This window comes from Pygocentrus nattereri, chromosome 12 (assembly GCF_015220715.1).
Source record: "Pygocentrus nattereri isolate fPygNat1 chromosome 12, fPygNat1.pri, whole genome shotgun sequence".
In the NCBI taxonomy this organism is placed as follows: Eukaryota; Metazoa; Chordata; class Actinopteri; order Characiformes; family Serrasalmidae; genus Pygocentrus; species Pygocentrus nattereri.
Window position 1 is genome coordinate 3,826,561 of NC_051222.1, and position 25,061 is coordinate 3,851,621.

The 25,061-nt window shown below is 40.6% G+C and overlaps 1 protein-coding gene across 3 annotated transcripts in view; it reads right to left on the reverse strand.

Annotated features, from left to right (window-relative positions):
• The window catches only part of LOC108414403 (ribonuclease inhibitor-like), a 50,678-nt gene that overhangs the window by 15,303 nt on the left and 10,314 nt on the right, over positions 1–25,061 (reverse strand). Inside the window, exons 5-12 of one of the 3 annotated variants that reach the window (XM_037543600.1) lie at positions 21,915–22,080; positions 20,498–20,671; positions 20,189–20,362; positions 19,221–19,394; positions 16,678–16,851; positions 13,992–14,168; positions 7,882–8,055; positions 5,221–7,147 (exon numbers count right to left, since the gene is read on the reverse strand). In XM_037543600.1, coding sequence (XP_037399497.1) covers positions 7,093–7,147; positions 7,882–8,055; positions 13,992–14,168; positions 16,678–16,851; positions 19,221–19,394; positions 20,189–20,362; positions 20,498–20,671; positions 21,915–22,080 — 1,268 coding nt within the window. In that variant the 3' untranslated portion in view covers positions 5,221–7,092. Of the gene's footprint in view, positions 1–5,220; positions 7,148–7,176; positions 7,507–7,881; positions 8,056–13,991; positions 14,169–16,677; positions 16,852–19,220; positions 19,395–20,188; positions 20,363–20,497; positions 20,672–21,914; positions 22,081–25,061 lie in introns of those variants that run through there. The other 2 variants (XM_037543601.1, XM_037543599.1) reach the window with 2 other exon arrangements.

A 25,061-nucleotide genomic window follows, 5' to 3' on the forward strand; every position in this document is an offset into this window, starting at 1 on the left:
GTTCTATGACCAGTGAGAAGAGGAGGGGCGAGAGGGGACATCCTTGTCTAGTACCTCGCTCTAACTTAAAAAAGGAGGATAAAGTGTTATTTGTACGAATTGCTGCCAGAAGTGATGCATAAAGAACCTCAATCCATCTGATAAATTTTTGACTAAAACCAAATTTTTTCATTGTGTAAAGGAGATAGTCCCACTCCACCCGATCGAATGCTTTCTCGGCGTCTAATGATAATAATATTTCTGTATCTCCTGGTGGGGTGGGACTATAAAGAATATCAAATAACCTGCGCGTATTAAAAAATAATTGTCTATGTTTAATAAATCCAGTTTGATCATCTGATATTACAGAAGGCAAGATTTTTTCTAATCTTTGAGCAAGAATCTTGGCTAATAACTTACAATCTACATTAAGAAGCGAAATTGGACGATAAGAACTACGTTCCACAGGATTTTTATCTCTCTTAAGAATTAGCGATATTACCGCCTGACGCATAGTAAGAGGCAATGGGCCAGAGTTATATGATTCTTCATATACAGACAGCAAAAGCGGAGCCAGCTCCCCAGCAAACGTCCTAAAAAATTTGCTGGGGAATCCATCAGGACCTGGACTCTTCCCATTCTGCAAAGATTTTACTGCTGCCAAGAACTCCTCCTTAGTCAGTGGTTCATCAAGCTGATTTGAAGCTACCGCATCAATCATAGGTGTATTAATTTTATCAAAAAACAATTTCAACAAGGGCTCGTCTCCAGGCGATTCAGAAGCATATAATTTTAAATAAAACTTGAAAAAACAATTATTAATCTGTGAATGATCTATATGTATGTTACCTTGTTCGTCCTTTATTTCGGCAATAGTTTGATTTGCTATTTTTTGACGTAGCTGCTGAGCAAGGCTCCTCCCTGTCTTCTCACCGTGCTCATATGTCCTACAACGTAATTTATTGATCATATTTTCAGCATGTTTTGTGGAAAGAAGATTATATTCTGTTTGTGTCAACAATCTCCTTTTATACACTTCAGGGGATGGACATCGGGCCATTATAGCATCTAGTTTCAAAATCTCTTTCGTTAATTCCTCCAGGCGTCTCATTTGATTTTTCCTTACAAAAGATGTGTACGATATTATTTGTCCTCTTAAGTATGCCTTCATTGCTTCCCAAATCAATGAAGGAGACATTCCTGGAGTTGTATTATGTTGTAAGAAAAAATTAATTTCATTTGAAATAAATTTCACAAAATCCTTGTCAGCCAGTAGTAGTGTATTTAGCCGCCAGGGACGGTACTCATTGTGAGTTGTGGGTATTTTTAGATCCATCACCATTGGGGCATGGTCTGATATCACTATGGCCTGATATTCACAACCAGTAACTAGGTGTAAAAGATGCTTGTCTAGAAAAAAATAATCTATTCGGGAGTATGTTTTATGAACCTGTGAGAAGAAGGAGTAACTCCTGGAAGTTGGATTGTGGAAACGCCATATGTCAATAATTTTATAAGTGTCCAAAAAGGTTTTGATTGCCGAGCAGACTTTGAAAGGGAAAAAGGTGAGGATGGACTACGGTCTAAAGATGAAAAGTTGCAGTTCATGTCTCCTCCCATGATAAGATGATGTGTGTCCATATTAGGCAATCGGGTAAAAAGAGCTGTAAAGAAAGAACTATCATCCCAATTTGGTGCGTACACATTAAGAAGTATCACTGGAGTATTATATAATCTACCTGTTACTAATATATACCTGTCTGTGGGTCAGCCTCCACATTTGACATAACAAATGGGACTGATTTGATAATAAGTATTGCAGCTCCCCTTGACTTAGAATTAAAGTTAGAATGATAAACCTGGCCAACCCACCCCCCCCTCAGCCTAGAATGATCACACAACCGTAGATGAGTTTCTTGTAAAAAAGCAATCCCTGTCCCAATCTGTTTCAAATGTGACAATACTTTGCTACGCTTTACCGGATGATTCAAAGATTTCACATTCCAGCTTGTGAATTTTACCTGGCAACCTGTCTTTTTACTCGTTAGACATGTGCTAGTCATATATTAGTTATAAGTGCAGTGCAATACCAAAGAAAATAAACCGCTAATATCTCTAATAACACAGCACACCTCAAACAAACAGAAATAATAATCAATGGTGCAGTAGAAACCCAACCCATGTCACCTAACATAACAAGGTGCTCTGAAACCCCTATGCAACAAGAAAAGCACACTGTGCTTACGGGAGAGAACTAGTGATACAAGCAGCTCCGCTGAGTACTTCAGGAAAATAATAGTAATAACAATAAAGTGGCCTATAGATCAAATAAACTTATTATGCAAAGCACTCGGTTATGAGCAACTCCAACATTAGTCCACTCGTTTTTTTTATGTTTTTTTTTTATTTTACTTCAGTGAAATTTGTAGCGTCCGAGTAGTCAGTTCCACAACGTGTGCCTTTGCCTTTGGTTACTCACCAATGGAGTGTCAGGTTTCAGCCGTGGCTAGCTATCTACCCGGTCTGTGCCATGTTGGCCCTGACATACGCCATTGCCTCCGCTGGGTCTTGGAACTCTTTCTCAGTCCCATTGTGTGTAATGCGGAGCCTAGCTGGGTAAAACATGCCGAAACACGTACCTTTCTGCCCACGGAGGATGTTCTTAACTTCGTTGAATGCTGATCTAGCGCGGGCTACACTAGGTGGATAATCAGGGAAGATGAAAATCTTAGTGCCGTTATACTGCAGGGAGCCAGCCTCCCTGGCTCGACGAAGAATGTCCACACAGTCCTGATAGTAGTGAAGTTGGGCCACAATAGCGCGGGGTTTGCCACCCTGCTGCCTCAGTTGCAGACCACGGTGCGACCTGTCTACTACAACCTCCTTCTCCAGACGCAGGGCCTCTTTTAGTAACTTAGAAACCGCGGCAGGCGAGCTCGAGCCAGGACCCTCAGTCACATTAAGAATTCGGATGTTCGATCTCCTCATTCGCCCTTCCAGGTCGACGCATTTCTCCTGCAAACCAGCTACATCTTTGCTAAGCTTGTGCACGGTTGTTTGCAGAGTGGTGATATCATCTGAGCATGTAGAGAGGCTGTGCTCCATTCCAGCCACGGTTTGTTTCACACTATCCACGTCTGCACGTAGCGCAGCCACACTGCCTATCACTTCTTCCTTAACGGCACGAAGCTCAGACTTCATTCCTGCAAACTCGTCAGCGAGTACACTTTTCAGCTCAGACCATAGTAAAGTGGTGATGTCTTCCTTCAAAGAAGAAAGAATCTCGGCTTTCATCTCCGCCATCACCGAAGTTTTCACGCGGGGTGTCACTTGGGTATCGCCTGAGGCGCTAGGCCTGTTAGCAATGTTTCTGCCCGTGTACGTGAATTGACGTAGATTCTTGGCCATTTATTCGCGTAATTCACATGAAAAGCAAACGGGTGAATTAAATATACAATCGGACAACTAACCTATGGCTTTGTTAAAAAAAAAAAACGCCACAAGCTATATTTTATTAAAAGTTCCCAGCAGAGCTCAAGAAACGCCAACCTACTCCATTGCCTGCTCACCAGCGCCCCCCGTCTCTACATTATTAAGGTCTTTCTTTCTTTGTTATCTTTATTCTAATCAGATAATCTGAGAGTGTTTCTCTGGTCTGTAATCTGTAATCTAGTTTATGAACTGATGAAGTTTCATTCAGCCAGTTATTGATTTATTGTTTTTGTGTGTTTTGTGGATCATTCTAAGTTGTGTTGGTGAGAGAGTTAACTAGGCTGTGACTGAGGGGTCTGAGGGGTTCTGTTTACCTATGAGGGGTCTGATAAGAACATTATATTATGTTTTGTATTATATAAGAATAGTATATTAATATACGAACATTATATTATATAATGCAGTTTGTAAAAATAGTAACATAATATTTTTGTTATTTTTGAACAGATAAAAATTTTTCATTGAATAAACCATACAAACATATTCATATAATTTAATACAGAACAAATTTGAGGTTTGAGTCAATGACCATGTTGAAAGGGTCTAGTACATCCAGTAGCTTTCTAGTACATGAGTGGAAGTTTGAAAGACCAGATACAGACTAAAAACTGTACAAGGCCTAAAATAACCAGACGCACAGATCTGTAAATGTATTAGAGTAAAAGATTACAGTGAATATCTGATCAGTCATGCAGTGAGAACTGTTCTACTTTGGAATATAAACAACAGTGAGGCTGTATGAATGATAACAGGTTTATTAGTGATGATGAACAACACTGCTGCTATTTGGAGGTGAACTTTTCTTCTTCCTCATACTGTTTTGTCCCCAAATCACCTCACAGTTTTCAAGATATCGATGCCTTTCCAACTCAGCAATGTTCAGTCTGATTGGGAATGATCTGCTTGTATACAGTTTATTGATAGGAATAAAGAGGGTGCAAAAGTTTGTGCACCCAACTTAAACAACCACCAGAACACTCTTACATCATCATCCTCTTAGATCATGAACGCAGATTTAAAGATGTACCATACAAGACACATAATATACTCTCTAAACAAACATCACACACTCTACACAAATTCCACACACACCACACCCAACCCCACGGATTGGGGAGTAGCTAAGTAGTGCACTACGTTTTGTAGATAACTACAATTTTTTTGTAGCTAGTAGCTGTAGCTGCTACATTTTATGAAAAGTAGCTAGTAGCTGTATTTCGCTACAGACTTCAGTCAATCCATGCAAAATCTGAACCACTGAACCCTGATTGAGCCCCGGACAGTTCGAGCAAATGGTCACACGCTGATCACCCCTTACTAGCAGGCTTAGCTCAGGGGTTGGTAACCGAAATGTTAAAAAAAAGCCCTTTTGTCCATCAACAAAAAGCAAACATCTTGAGAGCCACCTTGAGAGTTTTATGTCCATTTTTCCATCTTGGCTATAAGTCTCAGTGTGTGTTGATGTACTAGTACAGGCTAAACACTAAATGCAGACTTACTTTGCTCTGCTTTAAGCTTTAGCAGCTATGGCTGCTTTTCTCACATCTCCAGCAGAAAACGTTCAATAAAGTTGAACGGTTTCCTGTAAAATATCTCTCAATGTTCAACTTTTTATGATGCTGAAGTCGCTTCTCATTCGCCAGCTTCTTATTCAAATTGTCCCATTCCACCTTAAATAGTGCCTGAGGTACCTGAATGTACTGTTGCACCATTTAAGGTGGAACAGGACAATTTGAACAAGAAGCTGATGAAAAAGAAGCGACTTGTTGCAGATTAAATGTATCAGGAAACCAGCTCGAGTGATTATGAATGCAAGTCAGCCCATTCTGTGCTGATCTTAAAGGGTGAATTAGCAGTTGTACATTAACTCCAGTGTTTAAGACCATTTACTGTTAAACTTGTGTTATAACGATCAGCAGAGCTTTATTTTACTGCAAAGGACAATTATGTTATTTTACCTAAAAAATCTAGTGCTGTTGTGGAGCCACAACTGGGCAGTAAAAGAGCCGCATGTTGCCGACCCCTGGCTTAGCTAAAGCATAAAAAAACATGTTTGTAATAGACTATTGCTAACAGTACTGCTCAGAGTCAGTGTCATTGATGGGAATTATGGGACTAAATTGTTGCTGAAGTTTTACAAAGACTCTGAATGTCATGTCTGTATACATGTTGCTGAAAAAACTCGTTCATATTCTGTTATTTTGGTTGATTTTTGTTAGGAAAATCCTGGAATGATTGACTGTACTTAGTCTATCATTCCAGGTTTTTACTCAGTCTATTATTTTGCTGAATATCACACCTTTGGTGATCTTTTTGTGTATTTGCAGCTTTTCAATTGTACGTTTCTTTCCAGCACAGGATTAAATGCAGTGTCTTGTTCACAGTTGGGCCTGTTTGGTGTGTCGGGTGAAGATTCACAAACATTCTGACAATCATGATTTAAAAGGAGCTAAAAAGTAGCCTCTCCAGCCTGTCCAGGGTGTATCCTGCCTTCCGCCCGATGACCACTAGGATAGGCTCCAGCATCCCCCCCACGACCCTGACGGAGAAGCGGCTTGGAAAATGGATGGATGTGTCATGCCTCAGACTGAATCGGACTCAATGTCCCACAATGCTTCAGGAGATCACATGACTATGGACAATCACATGCTTCACTACCATTTTGGATAGTTTTTTGACCACGATATTGTCTTCCCCTTGGATTTTGGTTGCCTGTGCCTGTTTTTGACCCTGATACTCGTTCTCCTGTATTAAACCTCGTTTGTCTTCTTATCTGCGTTCATCTGACTCCTGTGCCCATCCTAATAATCTGTTTGTTAAGACCATTAGAAGCGTAATGTTTTGCCATTTTGGTCTCAATTTTATATACATAACATATCAATAATATGATAAGGATTAGCCTTTAAATTGTGCCTTTCATGCAACTTAAGATGAAACAAAAAATTGTAATATTTATATATACTGACAAAGTGCTAATGGCCTCATTGCAGCCAAATCCACATTTAGCCCATATAAAAGTGTGGGGGGCCCTACATATAATGTGAAATAGGGGGCCCACTGCAGACTGCCCAGCATGGAGCACTAACATGGGGCCTTGCACATGCCATATGAGGGCTTCATGTGGGTTTTTCTCATATGAGGGCTTACTGTGGATTCCTGAAGTAGGGGCCCTGTCAGTCGTGAAACTGAGGGCACATGTGGGGCCCCATGTTAGGGCCCTATGGTGACAGCCCACACTAAGACCTCATATGATAATCATCACATCTAGCAGATCTCTGCTCGCAAGCAGCAAAATTCATGAAACAGCCCCCAGATGCATATTTCATTATACAGTATGCACACAATGTCTGTGCTTCTTAAAATCTGTTTTCACATCACGGGTGCTTTTACATATAATTGTAAAATGTTTTGTGGGAAAGAACATTATTTTAACACCACTGTCTCATCACCAAATGTTCAGTTTCTCTTTTGTCTCTGATTTGTTGATGGCTCCATTATTTCACTATGCCTTTTAAAAGGGGTTTGTGGGTGTGGCTACATGGAATTTGCACAATAACCTGCAGTGTTCGTAAAAACCCAGTGCTAATTTTGGGCGCATTGTGGGCAGCTGATGTGGTTCCATCACAGCGCATTCTGCACTGTGAATCTCTTGTTTGTACATTTGACCTTCAGTGCCCTATAAACAAAATTAATAAAGTTTTAAAAGTGTTAAAATTGCCTATTTGCTGGTCTAAAGGCTCAGATATTCTACTATAACTACTATGAATTTACTTCTGTATCATTAAACACAACAAACTCTTTAACGCTTCTGCATGAACACAGCCACAAAATAAAACTCGCAGTACTGTGTAATGCACTGTACAGTGTAATATAGTGTTTGTAATAGATACAGCAACACTACTTCACATTGAAAAGACTGACATCATGTTGTTCATTTGGTAGCAGTCTAAGTGCAGTCTAGGAGAGAGGGCAGATAATGAGAACAGTCCAGGGGTCAGCACAGTCTAGGAGAGTTAGACCAGTCTGGAAGAGTTACTGTAGATTAGGAGAGTGAGAGCAGAGTGTGAGCACAGTCTAGGAGTGAGAGAGCAGTAACAGAGTAAGCTGCATTGAAGGAGAGGAAGACCATGCTAGGCGCATAAGCAGTCTACAACAGTCAAAGAGATTAACAGTGGTCTAGGTGAATAAGAGCGGTCTAGGAGAGTCAGCTGCAGTCTAGAAGAATGACCCGCATTTACAGCCCACATAGACTAGGATCAATATGTTGCAGAACTTTGTCAGAAATAGAAAACAAGCAGATAAATACTTCCTTCATAGTTCAATCATTTTGATTCCACCGCACACACACACACACACACACACACACACACACACACACACACACACACTTCTAAACACAATTATTCATACCCGAGTTTGCTCAGTAAGCATAGTGGATCCTCTCGTCTAGCAGAGAGCAGCTTCACTCCTGACTCTCCTGGGTGATTGTAGGTCAGATCCAGTTCCTTCAGATGTGAGGAGTTTGAACGCAAAGCTGAAGCCAGAGAGGAACAGCCTTCCACTGTAATCATACAACCAGATAATCTGCAGAGAGAAAAAAGAATAAAAAAACAAAAGACTGAGAGAGATGACCCGCGACCCTGAGGGAGAAGCGCCATGGAAAATGAATGAATGAATGAATGAATTCACTTTGGTGTCAAACAGAACTTAACAAAAAATACTAAAACACATAGTCGCACACAATTAAAAAAAATATAAAAGCATACTCAAGGACATTCTCTGGCAAGAATAGAAGATCTCAATATAAAGAACAGCATCCAGTTGTTTTAGTCATGTGACAAACAAGGGTGTTTTTTTTGACATTTACATTCTTTTCAAACTTTTTGCACCTTTTTTTTCCTGCCAAAACAAGTCGTTTTTATTAACCCTCAGAACCTGATTAACATGATTTTCCTGCCCTCTTCCTCATCCTAGATGAGTAAATGTCTTTAAGGGTGTGTAGCTGACAGCCAGTGATTTTCTCTGCACATCACACTGTTGCTATAGCTTATGCTTGGTGTGCAAAGATGCAGAACTGACCAAGGAGAGCAAGGATCTGACAATGGATTCTATTATGGCAGTGTAGAACTGGACCAGCAGTAGTTGAGGTGGTCCAGATTTCTTGAGCTGTCCCAGGAAACTGCACTGCTGGGCCTTCTTCATAACTGCAATTCTGTGTATTTCCCATTTAAGAGCCTGCTGAATGGTAATGCCCAGAAACCTGTAAGATTATGGTTTGCTAACTGTGGAGCCATGTATTTCTGATGTAGGGAGTGAGTAGGTTTCGTTCTGAAATCAGTGGTCACTCCCCTTTTTTGGACTTAGCTCCAGTTGTTAGCTCTGCACCCAGCCATGTTACTTTCTCCCAATTAATGGGTCGTTGGAGATGAAACCAATCATGCTGGTGTATTCTGCAAACAATATGTTTTATAGAGTCAGTGTTAAAAATACAGTCATTGAGAGAGATTATAAGGGGGAGCACCAGCAGTGAGGTAGAGAGGGTCCAAAATATGGTCACAAAAATCTGTGACTAAGTGTTGTAGGTGAGACACCACCAGGGCAAGCAGCTTTCCTGATCTATTTCCTGAGAACACAACTGACCTGCCTCTTATCGTGGTGGAGAGGTTTGTGTGCTTGAAGGACCCTAGGAGCTATGTTGTCTGGAGCAAAAGCTCCTGGTAGGGTCTCCCATGGCAAACTGGTCCTAGGTGACAGGCCAGACAAAGTGTGATCCATAACCACCCCTATGAGGACAACAAAGCAGGACTCATGTACCCTGCCCGGATCAGGGTTACCGGGGCCCCACCCTGGAGCCAGGCCTGGGGGAGGGGCTCGCCAGCGAGCGTCTGGTGGCCGGGCATTCACTCATGGTGCCCGGCCGGGCCCAGCCCGAAGGAGCTACATGAGTCCCCCCTCCCATCGACCCACCACCGATGGGAGGGGCAGTAGTAGGGGTGCGGTGCATTGTGGATCGGGCAGTGTCCGAAGGCGTGGGCCTTGGCGTTCTGATCCTCGGTTGCTGAAACTGGCTTTTGGAACTTGGAACGTTACCTCACTGGCGGGGAAGGAGCCTGAGTTGGTGCGCGAGGTCGAGAGATACCGGCTAGATATAGTCGGGCTCACCTCAACACACAGCTTGGGCTCTGGGTCCAATCTCCTTGAGAGGGGCTGGACTTTTTTCTTTTCTGGAGTTGCCCATGGTGAGAGGCGGTGGGCAGGTGTGGGCTTTCTCATAGCCCCTCGACTCGGCGCCTGTATGTTGGGGTTTTCCCCGGTGGACGAGAGGGTAGCTTCCCTACGCCTTCGGGTTGGGGAACGGGTCCTGACTGTTGTCTGTGCTTATGCACCGAACAGCAGTTCAGAATACCCAGCCTTCATAGAGTCCTTGGAAGGGGTGCTTGAAAGTGCTCCTCCTGGAGACTCGATTGTCCTACTGGGGGACTTCAACGCTCACGTGGGCAACGACAGTAAGACCTGGAGTGGTGTGATTGGGAGGAATGGCCTCTCTGATCTGAACCCGAGTGGTGTTCAGTTTTTGGACTTCTGTGCAAACCACAGTTTGTCCATAACGAACACCATGTTTGAACACAAGGATGTCCATAAGTGCACATGGCACCAGGACACCCTAGGCCGCAGTTCAATGATTGACTTTGTAGTCGTGTCAGCGGACTTGCGGCCATGTGTACTGGACACTCGGGTAAAGAGAGGAGCTGAGCTGTCAACTGATCACCACCTGGTGGTGAGTTGGATCAGGTGGTGGGGGAAGATGCCAGTCAGACCAGGCAAACCCAAACGTATAGTGAGGGTTTGCTGGGAACGTCTGGCAGAAGAACCTGTCAGATTGATCTTCAACTCACACCTCCATCAGAACTTTGACCAGATATCGGGGGAGGTGGGGGACATTGACTCAGAATGGGCCATGTTCCGCTCCTCCATTGTTGAAGCGGCTGACTGTAGCTGTGGTCGCAAGGTAGTTGGTGCCTGTCGGGGCGGTAATCCTCGAACCCGGTGGTGGACACCCCAGGTGAGAGATGCCGTCAAGCTGAAGAAGGAGTCCTACCGGACATGGTTGGCCTGTAGGACACCAGAGGCAGCTGGCAGGTATCGACAGGCCAAGCGATCTGCGGCTTCAGTCGTTGCCAAGGCAAAAACCCGGGTGTGGGAAGAGTTCGGTGAGGCCTTGGAAAGTGACTTTAAGTCGGCTCCGAAAAGATTCTGGCAAACCGTCAGGCGACTCAGAAGGGGAAAGCAGTGTGCCACTAGCACTGTATATAGTGGAGATGGTGTGCTGCTGACTTCGACTGAAGATGTCATTGGGCGGTGGAAGGAATACTTTGAGGACCTTCTCAATCCCACCAACATGTTCTCCAGTGAGGAGGCAGAGTCTGGGGACACGGGAATAGGCTTGTCCATTACTGAGGCCGAAGTCGCTAAGGTAGTTAAAAAGCTCCTTGGCGGCAGGGCTGCAGGGGTGGATGAGATCCGTCCCGAGTTCCTCAAGGCTCTGGATGTTGTGGGGCTGTCTTGGCTGACACGCCTTTTCAACATTGCATGGACATCGGGGGTGGTGCCACTTGATTGGCAGACTGGGGTGGTGGTGCCTCTTTTTAAAAAGGGGGACCGGAGGGTGTGTTCCAACTACAGGGGAATCACACTCCTCAGCCTCCCTGGTAAGGTCTATGCAAGGGTACTGGAGAAGAGAGTCCGGCTTATAGTCGAACCTCGGATTCAGGAGGAGCAGTGCGGGTTCCGCCCTGGTCGTGGAACACTGGACCAACTCTTTACCCTCTCCAGGATTCTCGAGGGTTCATGGGAGTTTGCCCAACCAGTCCACATGTGCTTTGTGGATTTGGAGAAGGCATTCGACTGTGTTCCCTGGGGTATTCTGTGGGAGGTGCTTCGGGAGTATGGGGTACATGGCTCTTTGCTACGAGCCATTCAGGCCCTGTACAAACAAAGCAGGAGCTTGGTTCGCATGGCCGGCAGTAAGTCAGACTTTTTCCCAGTGAGAGTTGGACTCCGTCAGGGCTGCCCTTTGTCACCGATTCTATTCATAATTTTTATGGATAGAATTTCTAGGCGCAGTCAGGGGATGGAGGGTGTCCGGTTTGGTGACCTCAGGGTCACATCGCTGCTGTTTGCAGATGATGTGGTCCTATTGGGGACATCAGGCCGTGAACTTCAGCTTTCACTGGATCGGTTTGCAGCCGAGTGTGAAGCGGCCGGGATGAGGATCAGTACCTCCAAATCCGAGGCCATGGTTCTCACGCGGGAAAGGGTGGAGAGCCCTCTCTGGGTCGGGGATGAGCTCTTGCCTCAAGTGGAGGAGTTTAAGTATCTTGGGGTCTTGTTCACGAGTGATGGTACAAGGGAGCGGGAGATTGACAGGCGGATTGGTGCTGGGTCAGCAGTGATGCGGGCTCTTTACCGGTCTGTTGTGGTAAAGAAAGAGCTGAGCCATAAGGCAAGGCTCTCGATTTACTGGTCGATCTATGTTCCCACCCTCACCTATGGTCATGAGCTTTGGGTAATGACCGAAAGAACGAGATTGCGAATACAAGCGGCTGAAATGAGTTTCCTCCGCAGGGTGGCTGGACTCTCCCTTAGAGATAGGGTGAGAAGTTCGGTCATCCGGGAGGGACTCGGAGTAGAGCCGCTGCTTCTTCACGTCGAGAGGAGCCAGTTGAGGTGGTTCGGGCATCTTGTTAGGATGCCTCCTGGACGCCTCCCTTGGGAGGTGTCACAGGCAAGTCCACCGGGGAGGAGACCCCGGGGAAGACCCAGGACACGCGGGCGTGACTATATCGCCCAGCTGGCCTGGGAGCGCCTCGGAATCCCTCCCAGGGAGCTAGTGGAAGTGGCTGGGGAAAGGGAGGTCTGGGCTTCATTGCTCAGGATGCTGCCCCCGCGACCCGAACCCCGGAGAAGCGGAAGATGATGGATGGATGGATGGATGGATGGACAACTGACCTGGTGTTCAGTGATGGTGGTGGGAAGTGGTGGGGAAGGGTCACAGTTGTTGTGGAGGTCAGAGCAAGTGGGAGTGAGGTGCCTGAAATTTGCTGGAGTTTTTTTGTTTGGCAATTTTGATTGCTTTGTTGAGTGCATAATTTAGCGGGTATGGTGGGGTATAAACCCAGAAATAAAGAGTAAACCAGAATTATAGAGTTCATAAGTTGAGTAGAATGGCTTGCAACTGAGAGTAAGAGCTTCCAGTTCAGGAGAGTATGTTCTGGCCAGAAAACCACCACCTGTGGTTAATGCAAAAACATAGTCCTCCACCTTTGGTTTTGTAACTGGGTTGTGGTCCACTCTGTACAGTGAAAAGGTGGGCAGCTCCACTACGATGTCAAGAGTAATTTCATTCAACCACCTCTCGCTGAAGCAAATGTTGAAAGGTCCTTTGTTATTCTTACCAGCAGTCAATTTGCCCATTTTGTTGTTAAATAAGTGCATGTTGGAGAGAAATATGTTTGGAACCACGAGTTCGAAAGCCATGTCTCTGAAGTCACGTGAGTGTGTTGTCATGTATCTTGCATATCTCCTGCTCTCCTTCTCTTTGCTGCAGGAGGATGGCTGGTGATCTCCCAATGAGTAACTCTGAAGAATCTCCGCAAGTATAATACACACACGTACACATTTTCTAAGCTGCTTCTCCCTCAATGTCGCGGGGAAATTAATTTAAAAATTTCATTTGTGGTTAAGCCCCAAATGTACAGATGTTCATACCAGTTGAAAATTAGCCAAACTGTGACTCCATGTGCAAATTAACAAGCAAAACACACAAACACATGACACATCAAAACACTGTGGCTGCCTGTCATGGTGCCATCTTGTCTTCCAGCAATGATCTGCAGCAAAGTAAGCCAGTTTCAGAACCTAAGTGCTTATGTTGGTATTGTTTTTCATTTTAAATATAAATAAAATATAGTGTTTGATTTGGTCTGAAATGTTAATCTTGTATCTCTGAATGAATGTAGATCATCAGATTTTAATAATGAATGTCAAAGATTCACAAAGTTGTTTAGAATAAAAACATTTAAAAAGACACAAGTATTTGTTCATAAACGGACCAAATTAAACATATATAAATCTGTACTAGTGTAGTCTCCTGGTACGTATAACTGTTGTTGGGCCTATTGCTTTGTAATTACAAATGAAATAAAATTCAAAATCATCTGAGAGCAGATTTGTAATTCAATATAAGATATCTGTGTAGCAACCTCCACTACAGCACACTTCAACACAGACATGAATAATAGGTTAAATGAATCCTGTCCAAGTCTTGATTCAAGTCTTCTTCTAGAATTCAGTTTCTTTCTACTCTAGCAGTAAATAACTGTTACTTATCTGTACTATGTGACCAATTTGCTATTCACAGTAAAATTCAGTTGAAATGTCATCTTTTTTATATAAAAAAACATACTGAATTACGCTGCTAAGTCTTTATAATTCAGGAATGAACTGACAGAAACACTGACCTGAGTATTTCCAGTTTACAGTGGGAACTGTTCAATCCATCAGATAACAGGTTCATTCCTGAATCTTGCAGGTCATTATTACTGAGATCCAGCTCTTTGAGGGAGGAGTTATCCTGTTTTAAAAGTGATCCAATATTTTCAAACGTTTCCTTTCCTCCAAGATTACACAGAGCTAGTCTATAAAGAAAGAACAAGCACAGATTTTACAACACGCTCAAACGAGGACACTTAATTATAACAATAAAAGGTATTTGAATCAATCTTGGATACACCCTGACGAATTCTCTTGCACATTTTAGTTTAGTAGGATTGATATATTAAGTTATAGAAAAAGAAATTAGTCCAGAGATGTTTTATTTTGCCTTAAACATCTTCAATAACCTCCAGAACCTTCTCCTTGGTTATGATGCCTATGTGGTGTGCTATATGTGAAAATATATAGATAATATATTTCCAGTACATATATTCACTTCAAATGTGTACATATTATGGCCCTCATTCATCAAAGTTGTGTAAAAATGCTGATTTAGTGACATACAAACACCTCTGTGTCTGATAAAACTTTTGTATGAATGGAATCAAGCAGAAATTCAAGTATAAATGATGAATTAGCTTCAGTGCATGAAATTAAGTGTCAGTATTTTCACATAAAGTTCATTTTAAAAGAACCGAACTGAGTTCTGTTAAAGTGAACAAGGAAGAGAACCAACTGCACCACAACTCCATTAGAACTCAGAACCCCTTCACAGCACTCATGGTGTGCACAGCGCTCGCAAAGTGGGCAGTGTTCTCTGATAAATCTACCCTTCCAAGTGTTGAGAGGGACCACCAGACACACCTGCTGATCTCCTATTGGCCACGGTGAAAGTATTGGCTGAAGTGCATTGCACAAAATTTTTAAAAGTGACCCTGCGTGTCTGCTGCAGTGGGCTTTGTGTTTGTGCTCTTCATTGAGCTCCAACTGACATTCAGTGTTCGGTGTGAAAGCATCTTAAAATTGCATCTTATCGCTGTAGTAAGTAAAAGCGTCTGGTTTATTTAAATGTTGTCTTGCATACATTAGAATGTGATAATAAGGCTTCAGGTAAGATGTCTTTCTGATAACTCTTCCAGACTTGAGTTCCAGTTTTCCCTAACTGCCTTTTCTTAATGGCATTTCAGACCGTGGGAGTCTACCATGTTATAGCATTCCCCAAATGTGTAGGCATCTGTTTTATTTTTAGATCCTTAGCTACTTCATGATGCCCATTACACTCTGGAACTGTCAGTAGACAATTTTCAATGACAGTTAATTAACGAGTTCTGTGACTTTACCAGGGGTGATAGTGGGAAAAATTCCTGGGCCTGAACTTTTTTTCTCTGCTCGGGAGGTGAGCAGGGTGGGGGTGCTATGTATGCGACACACTTAACACATAACTTGTTGGCCCCTGGGCGCAGATATACGTCTATGTATAACCCTGATCTTCATTACTGTCAGAATTTCTGCTTTTGAATTAGTCCCTTCAATGATAGATTGTGTTGAATTTTGTTGAAATACATGAACAACATTCAGACATGAGATAAACAAACCCAATATAAGCCTATATTTCAGAAGCTTGTGCAGATTACCAGAACTCTTTGGACTAGCAGGCCTGTTCAGGAATCCTACCTGTTTTAACTAGTCACATACCTTATTGCTTCTATAGCATAGGAGACTAGATACTACAGCCATACCAAGAACGGTCAGCAGGTGGCAATAACAATACTCCAAAGTAAACTAGGAATTGATTAGTAGCCTAACCATTGACTAAATGACATGAACAAGGACACATTCATTTCTTTTAAAAATATAATAGCAAACTATGCAGCATTTATTTTAAATATTTTGAAACAGTTACAGTGCAACAAACTCATAAATAATACTACAGCCCTAAAATTACTATTCAGTTCCATTTTCCCCTTAATATAGGCTTAATATAGGCTTAATATAGTTGTGTTCCATGGCTGAGTTTAAAAAAATTTGCACATGTATTTCCCGGGATTTCCTACTGAATCTATCAATTTGTTTGGTCAAAGCAAGTCCCGCCCCCCCCCTGTTTCTGACTGGCTTAATGGCTAGTAGGCTCGGCCTTGGTGTTGGTTACAGTGAAACCTGCGCATGTCAGATCAAGAGAAGTGTCAGATCCTATGGTCAGATCACTTGGCCAGGGGTCGGCAACCCGCGGCTTTGATCCCTCTGATGCGGCTCAGCTTTTGAAAATAATTAATTTAATTAACGTATATTATTTTTGAGACTTAAAAAATGTTCGGGCGGAAAATCACAAACGTCCGGTATTTAGTTTCGGTTCGCTTGACTGACATGTCGGCGTCGTCACTCTTTAACAGCTCTGATACTTTTGCATAAATGTGATTAAACTATACATGTCTCTTTACCTGGAAATTTAGTATTTCTCAATTTGTGATTGATCTGCTTTAAATTAAAGCCTTGAATAAACAATTCATGTGATCAACACCACCATCTAACTGTATTTTTCTTAAGATGAAACATCTCTGTACTCTTGACAAACATGCAGCAATAGTTCATTTTCTGACCATTTTTTCATTATTTCACTAAAACATGTCAGGTAATATTTATAAATAAAGTCATATTAACATATTAACTCATCTTATGAGTATCCTTCCAGAGTAAAATGACAGTAACACTGACCTGAGTATCTCCAGTTTACATTTTCCAGTCTTGAGCCCAGCAGAGAGCAGCTCCATTGCTGAATCCTGCAGCTCATTGCTACTAAGGTTGAGCTCTGTCAGGGTGGTGATTTTTGTTTGTAGGGCTGATATGAGAGATTTGCAAGACTCCAGAGTGAAACCACACATGTCTAATCTGTCAAGAGAGAGTAACTACATTTGAGAACACAGTGCAGACAGAAAACATGGAATCACTCAGAAATACTTTGACTGAGAAAGAGAGCACATCTCCAATCTAGTTTATATTCCTATTACTTAGGGTAGTAAAAGACAGAATAGTTAACGTCTTTGCAGAACTGATGAAATGATTTTCAGTTATAGATAATTTACCAGACATGGGAATCTATAAGCACTTTCATAAATGTATGAAAGGACCGGCCGTTTTTGGTCCGTTCATGAAGAGGAACCAGAGAGTGGATCACCTGTCCTGTGGAAAGCCTCAGTCTCAGCGGGAGCGCTCGGTGCAGGAAGACAGAACGACTCTCTTAATCAATCAAAGAGTTTATTAAGTCTTCTGCACAAAGAAAGAAGGGCACTCCTTCTTTTATACAAACACGTCCTGCCCTGTTGCGTACAAGCAAACAGGGTGGACCCAAATAAGTTGTCTAACAGTCATGAAATGCTAAGCTGACACTCACGGACCACCGGAACTGCCCAAAGGAGGGGGTCTTCTGCTCTGTGTACGATAATCTTACCTACGAAAGAGAACAAATGGTTCTGGACAGAATGTTGTCCCGATAAGAGGAGCAAGTTGTTTGTGCAAAACTGCCAAGGACAGTAGCTATGCTTGCTGCAAAGTCTGCTTAGAGCAGAGTTAGAGCAGAGTTAACCCTTTCAATGTAAAAACATACACAATTGTGCATGTTTAAAATAATTATAATTAATTAACTTACAGATCCATAAATACTTTGTTGCTGGTTTATTATGTACACCTACACTATTGCTGTGCTCCTTGGCCATTTTATCAAACTCACTGGCCAATTATGTGCACTAATTCTGTTCATAACAAACCTAAATGTGATCAGAAATTGCTCAGTTGGTAATCCCTGCTGCTGAAATAAGAATCTGCTACTCTGCATTGTGACATTAGGCGTTTAAACTTTTATGCCACTTCACTTGCCTGAATGGGACATGAATCTAAAATGAATTTATATTGTATAATGTAGCACATCCTGTAACTTATCTGAAACTCAGCCACAGCAGTTGCATGGACAGTTTTGATTTACAAGAAATTAAAACAGAGTGTTATTTTGGTTAAACACAGTTAGCCAGTTAAAAGTTAAATTATGCTAGAACTAAAGTAAAACACCTGCTTCTCGCAGTGCTGTTCTGCTTTGTCAGTGTGCTAAAAGCTATCAATTAAGAAGATTTTTATTTCCTTATTATTTTTTTTCTCCTTTATTGAAAAATCATATAAGATGCAAATGTACACTCTTGGGCAAAAGCCCAAATTGGCAAAACATTCAGCTTTGGTAACATTTTTTTTGAGAGGTCCTTTGTAGATGATTAAAAACTTTCAGCAGATTATCAGTAACACATCAACAACACATCAGTGAAATAAATATCCTGAAGATGTACTGTTGACTTTTATTTAGTAGATGCATTGTTAAGATGTTACATCCAAACGTTACCCAACATTACCCAAAACCTAACCCTAATGCTAGCCCTAATCCTAACCCTAACTTTAACCCTAAATCCAAAGCTTAATCCTAACTCTTAACCTTCCCTGATCCTAAGCCTAACTCTAACCAAAACCTAATGCCATTAAGATCTAGTTACAGAACGGTGTCAGCAACGTGTCTATAACAGCTTGTTGAGGAGGTCAAGGGGTCTGTATTATACTTGTTACATGTTCAGTGACCTTTCACCTCAATGTCTACAAATATGAAGTTGGACATTCCAAATAAAGTGAAAAACAGCTAAATTCAGCAGATTATAAACACATTTTATTTATTAAGATAATTAAAAGTCTACTACTGCTAGTACACTGCTACTACATCATTGATATGTTACTGCTGAGTGTTTATTTCATCTTGAAAGGACCACTCAAAATACCTAAGCTTTTAATGGACTTAACAACAAATCAATAAACAAATAGATAAAGTAACTTTATATGTAATAGATTTTTCCTTTGGTCTCTTTGAAGGTGCACACATTGTCAATGACTCCTTTGGGAATATTTAGTTTGGAGTATACAACTTTAACTTAAATGTTGGAGACTGTAATGAAGGAATAATTAATCTAGAAAAAGCTGAACAAAAGTAAAGACTGGACAAATTAAACGCTGGCAAATTTAATATTTAGAGTTGAAGGCTTTTTTTGTAATTTTGTGTTATTTCCTGCTTTCTGCTTATGCTGAAAAATGAAAAAGTTGCACTTTATGGCTCTTTAGCCTGGAAATCAAATAAATGAAAGAGTGGTTTCTTAATTTTACAAAATACTGTATAAACATGAGTTGCATATTTCTGTTATGCTGGAATAAAATAGCTCCTTTGTGATTCTGACCTGAATATCTCCAGTTCACAGAGTGGACTCTTCAGTCCCTGGGAAAGGTCCTCCATTCCTGAATCCTGTAGATTATTCTTACTGAGGTCCAGCTCTTTTAGGGACCAGGTTTCTGCTTGCAGTGTTAATCCCAGAGTGTTACATGTATATTTCCCAAGATTACACAAAGCTAGTCTGCAAAGGGAGAACAAATACAACAAATACAAATGTTCTACAGTTACAGACTGTAGTTCATTTATTTATGCATGCATAACTGGTAAACTGCCCATTACCCCATGAATCAGTGGTCAAGACCCCTACAGGAACTATACTGAGCAGGTATTTTTGGGTGGTAGATCATCAAAGACATGGACAACATTCTGATATTATAGAACTATAAAGTGCCTAGTTAGCTAATAATTGGGCAATGGCTTAAAAATACACTAAAAACATTTCCTCTGTTAAGAAAGGTCAAATATCTATATTTTGTGGCTGCTTTTCCCTCCAAAACCCTGGGAAGAGTGTGAGGACATATGATATCAGTGAATCCACGAAGTGAAAGAATATATGAAAAAAAGTTGCAAATAATTGTGGTTGGACCTTCCAGCAAGACAGTTATACAAAACATACAAAACATTACTTCAAATATACACAAAAATATTTCACAGAATTGAGCTTTTGACATGGCCACCCCAGTCATCTGACCAAAACCCTACTGAAAAGCTGTGAAGAGGAGAAGCAAAAGGGATCTAGGACCATGAAGATCTGAGATTCTTTACTGAGGAGGGTCTCAGATTCCTTATTCTGTATTCTATAATCTATAGAATATATAATCTTGTCAAATTTTATAGGCTACCTATAGGGAGGTTACATGTGCAGGAATGCAAATAATTATAACACAAAAAATTGATAAGCGTTTTTATTTTCTTAGACTAACTTCCTCTTTTCTTTACCAAGGATATAATTATAATAATCATGGAAATACTGACCTGAGTTTCTCCACTTTACAGTGTGAGCTCTTCAGTCCAGCAGACAGCAGCTCCACTCCTGCATCCTGCAGGTCATTATTACTGAGGTCCAGTTCTCTCAGTGAGGAGGTTTCAGTTTGTAAAACTGACTGCAGGATGTTACAGGACTGTTGACTGAGTTTACACATAGCAAGTCTGCAAAGGCAGAATAAGTGCATAATACTACATTAGTTGGATATTTTCATAGTCCTGGTAAAGAACTATGTTCTTCTCATCTTTATTATTATTATTAACCTTACAATTATTATACATTTTATGTAACATTTTGACCGGAGTATCTCCAGTTTACAGTGTGAGCTCTTCAGTCCAGCAGACAGCAGCTCCACTCCTGAATCATGCAGATCATTGTTACTGATGTCCAGCTCTCTCAGGGAGGAGTTTTCTGTTTGTAGAGCTGTATTCAAAGTTTCAAGGGACTGTGCTGTGAGATTACATCCAGCAAATCTACATTTGGGGAAGAAAAGAAAGTAAAATATATAAAGATTTATAAACTGTGGTTTTTATTTGGAATTTTCTGAACAATAAAATGAAATGGTGTCATTCCATGTAATTTTTTCTTTCTTGTACTGGACAGATGAGGCTTTGAGACACATTTCATTGGTTCCTCCTTTATTTTCTCCTACTTGCTTAATGGTGATTATCTGCTTGAAGACTTCCCTGGGCTGCAGAGAATCTTATAAAGCAAGAACTCACAGAATAGTTTCCTGCTTCTTAATCCACAGAAGATGTTCATGACTGTTCTCAATTAACCAAGGTTAACCGTTATATAGTACACAGTGTTTACTGCTGTTTCTTTTACTATTACATAACGTATCTTTCATTTAAATCAAGTAAATGGTGATCTATCAAAATTAAACTGGTGAACATACAAAATAGAAATCTACACGTTACAACTGAATATATTTTCTCATAACAACAAAATTGAGGCTTGAGGCTCCCAGAAGAACAAAATATTCATTATAAACAACCACAGATTTATAAGTATGCGATTGCTTCCCTCAATGGTATTAAAAACATCAGTAAAGACATCAATGATATTCAATAAATAATCTATCTTGTTCTAATGCAATATAAGATGAGCTACACTTCTCTGTCATTTATTGTAAAATAATGCTAAACTAAACCTCAACACTGTTTTTTTACCAGTTACACATGCTCAGTCATACTTTAGTGTTTTCAGTGAAATTTATCAGTTAAATATTTTATTGAATGTATTTATTTATTTATTTATTTATTTATGACTTTTGGCCTTATCCAGCACTGCTGGAAAAGAAACTGCATAACTGCAAGTCAATGTTCAATGAAAAGCAAAAGAAATTATACCTATGAGTTTTTGATACCTATGAGTTATTATATCTATGAGACAGAACAGTAAAGCAGGAAGAATAGTCCCAGTGGACTGTCCTCATGTGGTAGTGTTTTTAGAATACTGATTCTGATTTTAACACAACAGAGAAAATATGTATTACTTAATGAAAGCATAATGTCTAAGGTATGCATTGTTTTTAAGTAATTTGTCAAGAGTTAATCATAAATCTAACAGCAGACCATAGAAGCTCCGTGATAAGTTTGACTTCTCTTTTCCTGTTTCCTTAGACTTCCCACACTTTTTTAACATGTTATACACATTATTAAGTAATAACACAGTATTACTATTAGCTTTATAATATTTATATCAAACACTCACTTAGCCTTTCTGTAGTGTGAGATAGCTGGGATGAGTCTCCTGTATCCCTCCTCTGATGTGTTGTATCTCTTCAGGTCCAACTCTTTCCTCACATGCTCTGACTGGAGACGTGTGTAGGTTATGACTGAGCACTGTGCAGGAGAAAGTTGCTTTTTTGACGATTTATCTGAAATTAGAAACGATGGAAAGCCTTTAGACACTACCATCATCCAGTGGCAGAAACGGTTTGAATATATCATTTCTAGGTATATCTTGAAGTGAACAGTATAGAGAATTACTTCTATTAAAAAACTCATTCATCAATATTCATTTGCTATGTGCTTCTGATGAATTTGGGAACTGTCACTACAACAAATGTAAAAGTGAGTGTCTGTGATTTTTCCCTCATCATGATTTTTCCCTCACCTCCCATCTTGTGAACTTTGAGCTCACCTCTGTCTTGTGACATTTGTATGTTTGTCCTTACTTCCAGTGGCACAGCTTTGCTGCATGACCCTGTCAGTAGTGTTTTTAATGTTAATTTTCAATTTTTAATTGTCTTATTGTTGGTTTTGTAGCTTATGTGATTTTATGGTTTCATTGTTTTACTTAATTCCTGTTCTGGTATGTTTATGTTTACTAATTTCGATACCTCAAAGGGATTGCGGCAACCAGTGTGCAAAATACTCCCTGGTATTCAGGAGGTCCCAAGTTGACTGGTTCCTACCTCACTCACCATATTGGTGCTGATGCTAGCTTCAATGGCAATGAAAGGTTTGGATGAACAATTCTTTTTCTGGAAATTGTCTTTTCCAAACTTTAACTGAGATCTTACACATCTCCTCTTTCGTCTTCTTTTGAAAAATGAGTAACAAACTCTTGGGAAATTGTGCCGGTTTTGCAAACATGCTGCAGCATATTATAAAGTTTTTTAGAGATATTCCAGGTGTAGTGATTGTTCTAGATTATGAAGGACCAACTGAATGGACCAATCTGCTAAAATGCCACCCTGGGGTAGACCAGTGCTGCAGCTCAGGTTTGTTAAGAATATTAAGGACAAGCTTGCTGTTGGTGGGTGAAGCAGCTGAACAATAACTTTTCCTGAATTTACATTTTTCCCTAAGGGACAGCATAACATTTTAATTTTCAGGGACCCCCTAGAATGTTGAATTTGAGACATTCAGGGGATCCATGAGGTTAATTAGGGGATGTCGGATCCCCCAGGACCCCTTCTATTTAGCACCCTGCCAGCAACTCTAAAAATGCCAAGTCATGTGGAGAATTGGCTAAGCAGCTCCTCACTATCACTTATTCCCTGGACTTTCTTTAAGGAAAAACAAAAACAGTCTGGGGCTACAGATGGTGATTTTTTCCTGTGGCTACCATTTAAGAATAAGCAAGCAGTAAATAGTAAAGAGACAATATGCCCAAGGAAGAATTAGAAACTGGCTAAAGGTGCATGGAAGCCAACATCCTTTCCCAGTCATCATTTTATCAAATGCTAAAACAATAAAGTGGATGAAGTTTCACTGCATCTCAAATATGAAGAGAATTCGCTTTATGGTTGATAAAATGTGTCATCTTATGTGTTTTACTGAGCTATAGTTGACCAAAGATAGGACGGTTGACAGCAATATTACAATTAGAGCAGGCTGAGACAACATGTTCACTATTGAGGAGACTGTTTAGTTCCATCATCTGTGAAAGGAACTGAGTAACGCAGAGATTAATAACTGGCTGATCAGATTGATATATCAGTCTACTCAGGCTTTAGGAGGAACAAACTGTGCAAGGACAGCACGAGAACACTAAAATATAGAGAGCAGCTGTACTTCAGCACCAAGGCTGCGTACCATTTAACACAATATGTTGATTTTAATATTTAATAAACAAACATTGATGGTGTTTTTAAAAAAAGTATACAGATGTAAAATTTGTAAGTATTCTAAATGTATTCTTATAAAAAAACAGGACAATAAAGTTATATTCTTATTCTAATTCTAATCTTTTATGATGGCTGTGACTGTATAACTTGTATTCCCCTGTTGTTTTCTTAATGTATGCCTTCTGTGCTCTTAGTGTCTGTGTCAGTTTTAATCCCTGCCAAAGTATCAGGTATGATTTCTTTAACAAACTATGTTTATTCTATCTGTCTCCTTTGTTACAGTACCAAAGATGGTCTTAGATATCTTTCAGCAGCATGACTGCAGTGCATGTTCTCAGGCCTGGTCCCAGAGCCCCTCTTCTCTGGACATATGTGTGTTCAATGCTCTCACACACCTTCTACATCTCTTAGACTTGTTAATGAACTTTATTTAATGTAAGCATGCTACACTGAACCTGAACATCTTTCTGTTATGGACCACTTGGTTTTCAGTGGCTACATAATATGCAGTTTAACTCAAACTACAATCAAGAGTCTGATTGCTGGTGAAAAGCGATATGTGTATAAGCAGACAGACACGCTAAAATGACCATCTGCTAGCTGCCTTGAGATGCCACATAAGAAAACCTTGAAGAGTTTCTTCTACCAATCTAATCAATGTCAGTCCAACCAATTCACAATAGCAGCACATTTGGTCTAAAACTAGGATTGTTAAATATAAGGTCCATTTCATCTAAAAATACTGCTGTTTATGAACTTATTACTCACCATGATTTTGATGCTCTATGCCTCACAGAAACATGGTTAAAAACCTGAAGAATACTGTTCTCTAAATAAAGCAACATCCACAGGCTACAATTATGTACACAGCCCCCTAACTAAGTGGCCAAGGTGGAGGCATAGCAAACTTTAATGCAAATACTTTAGGCATTAATTAGAAAGCAGGCTACACATTTTTGAAATTTTGAAATTCTCAGAAACACAATATATTGTTGTTATATCAACACAATAGCTTTTTTCTAGTTTGCTTGTTTTGACAAGAAATGTGTTGATGTAACATTTTTTCATTTGCAAGCACATTTGAATAATGTTTCAATTTGAATAATAAACGCACCTTTTCGGTGTCTTAGTGAATGCTATTTTCAGTATATCAGCTAAGTTCAAGACCATTTGAACTTGAACACTCTTTACAGAGGAACCAAGGAGCCATGAAAATATGAACACATGTTTACTGCTAATTATTGGCCCATCATTATCTTTCTTTTACATGCACATAATAAACA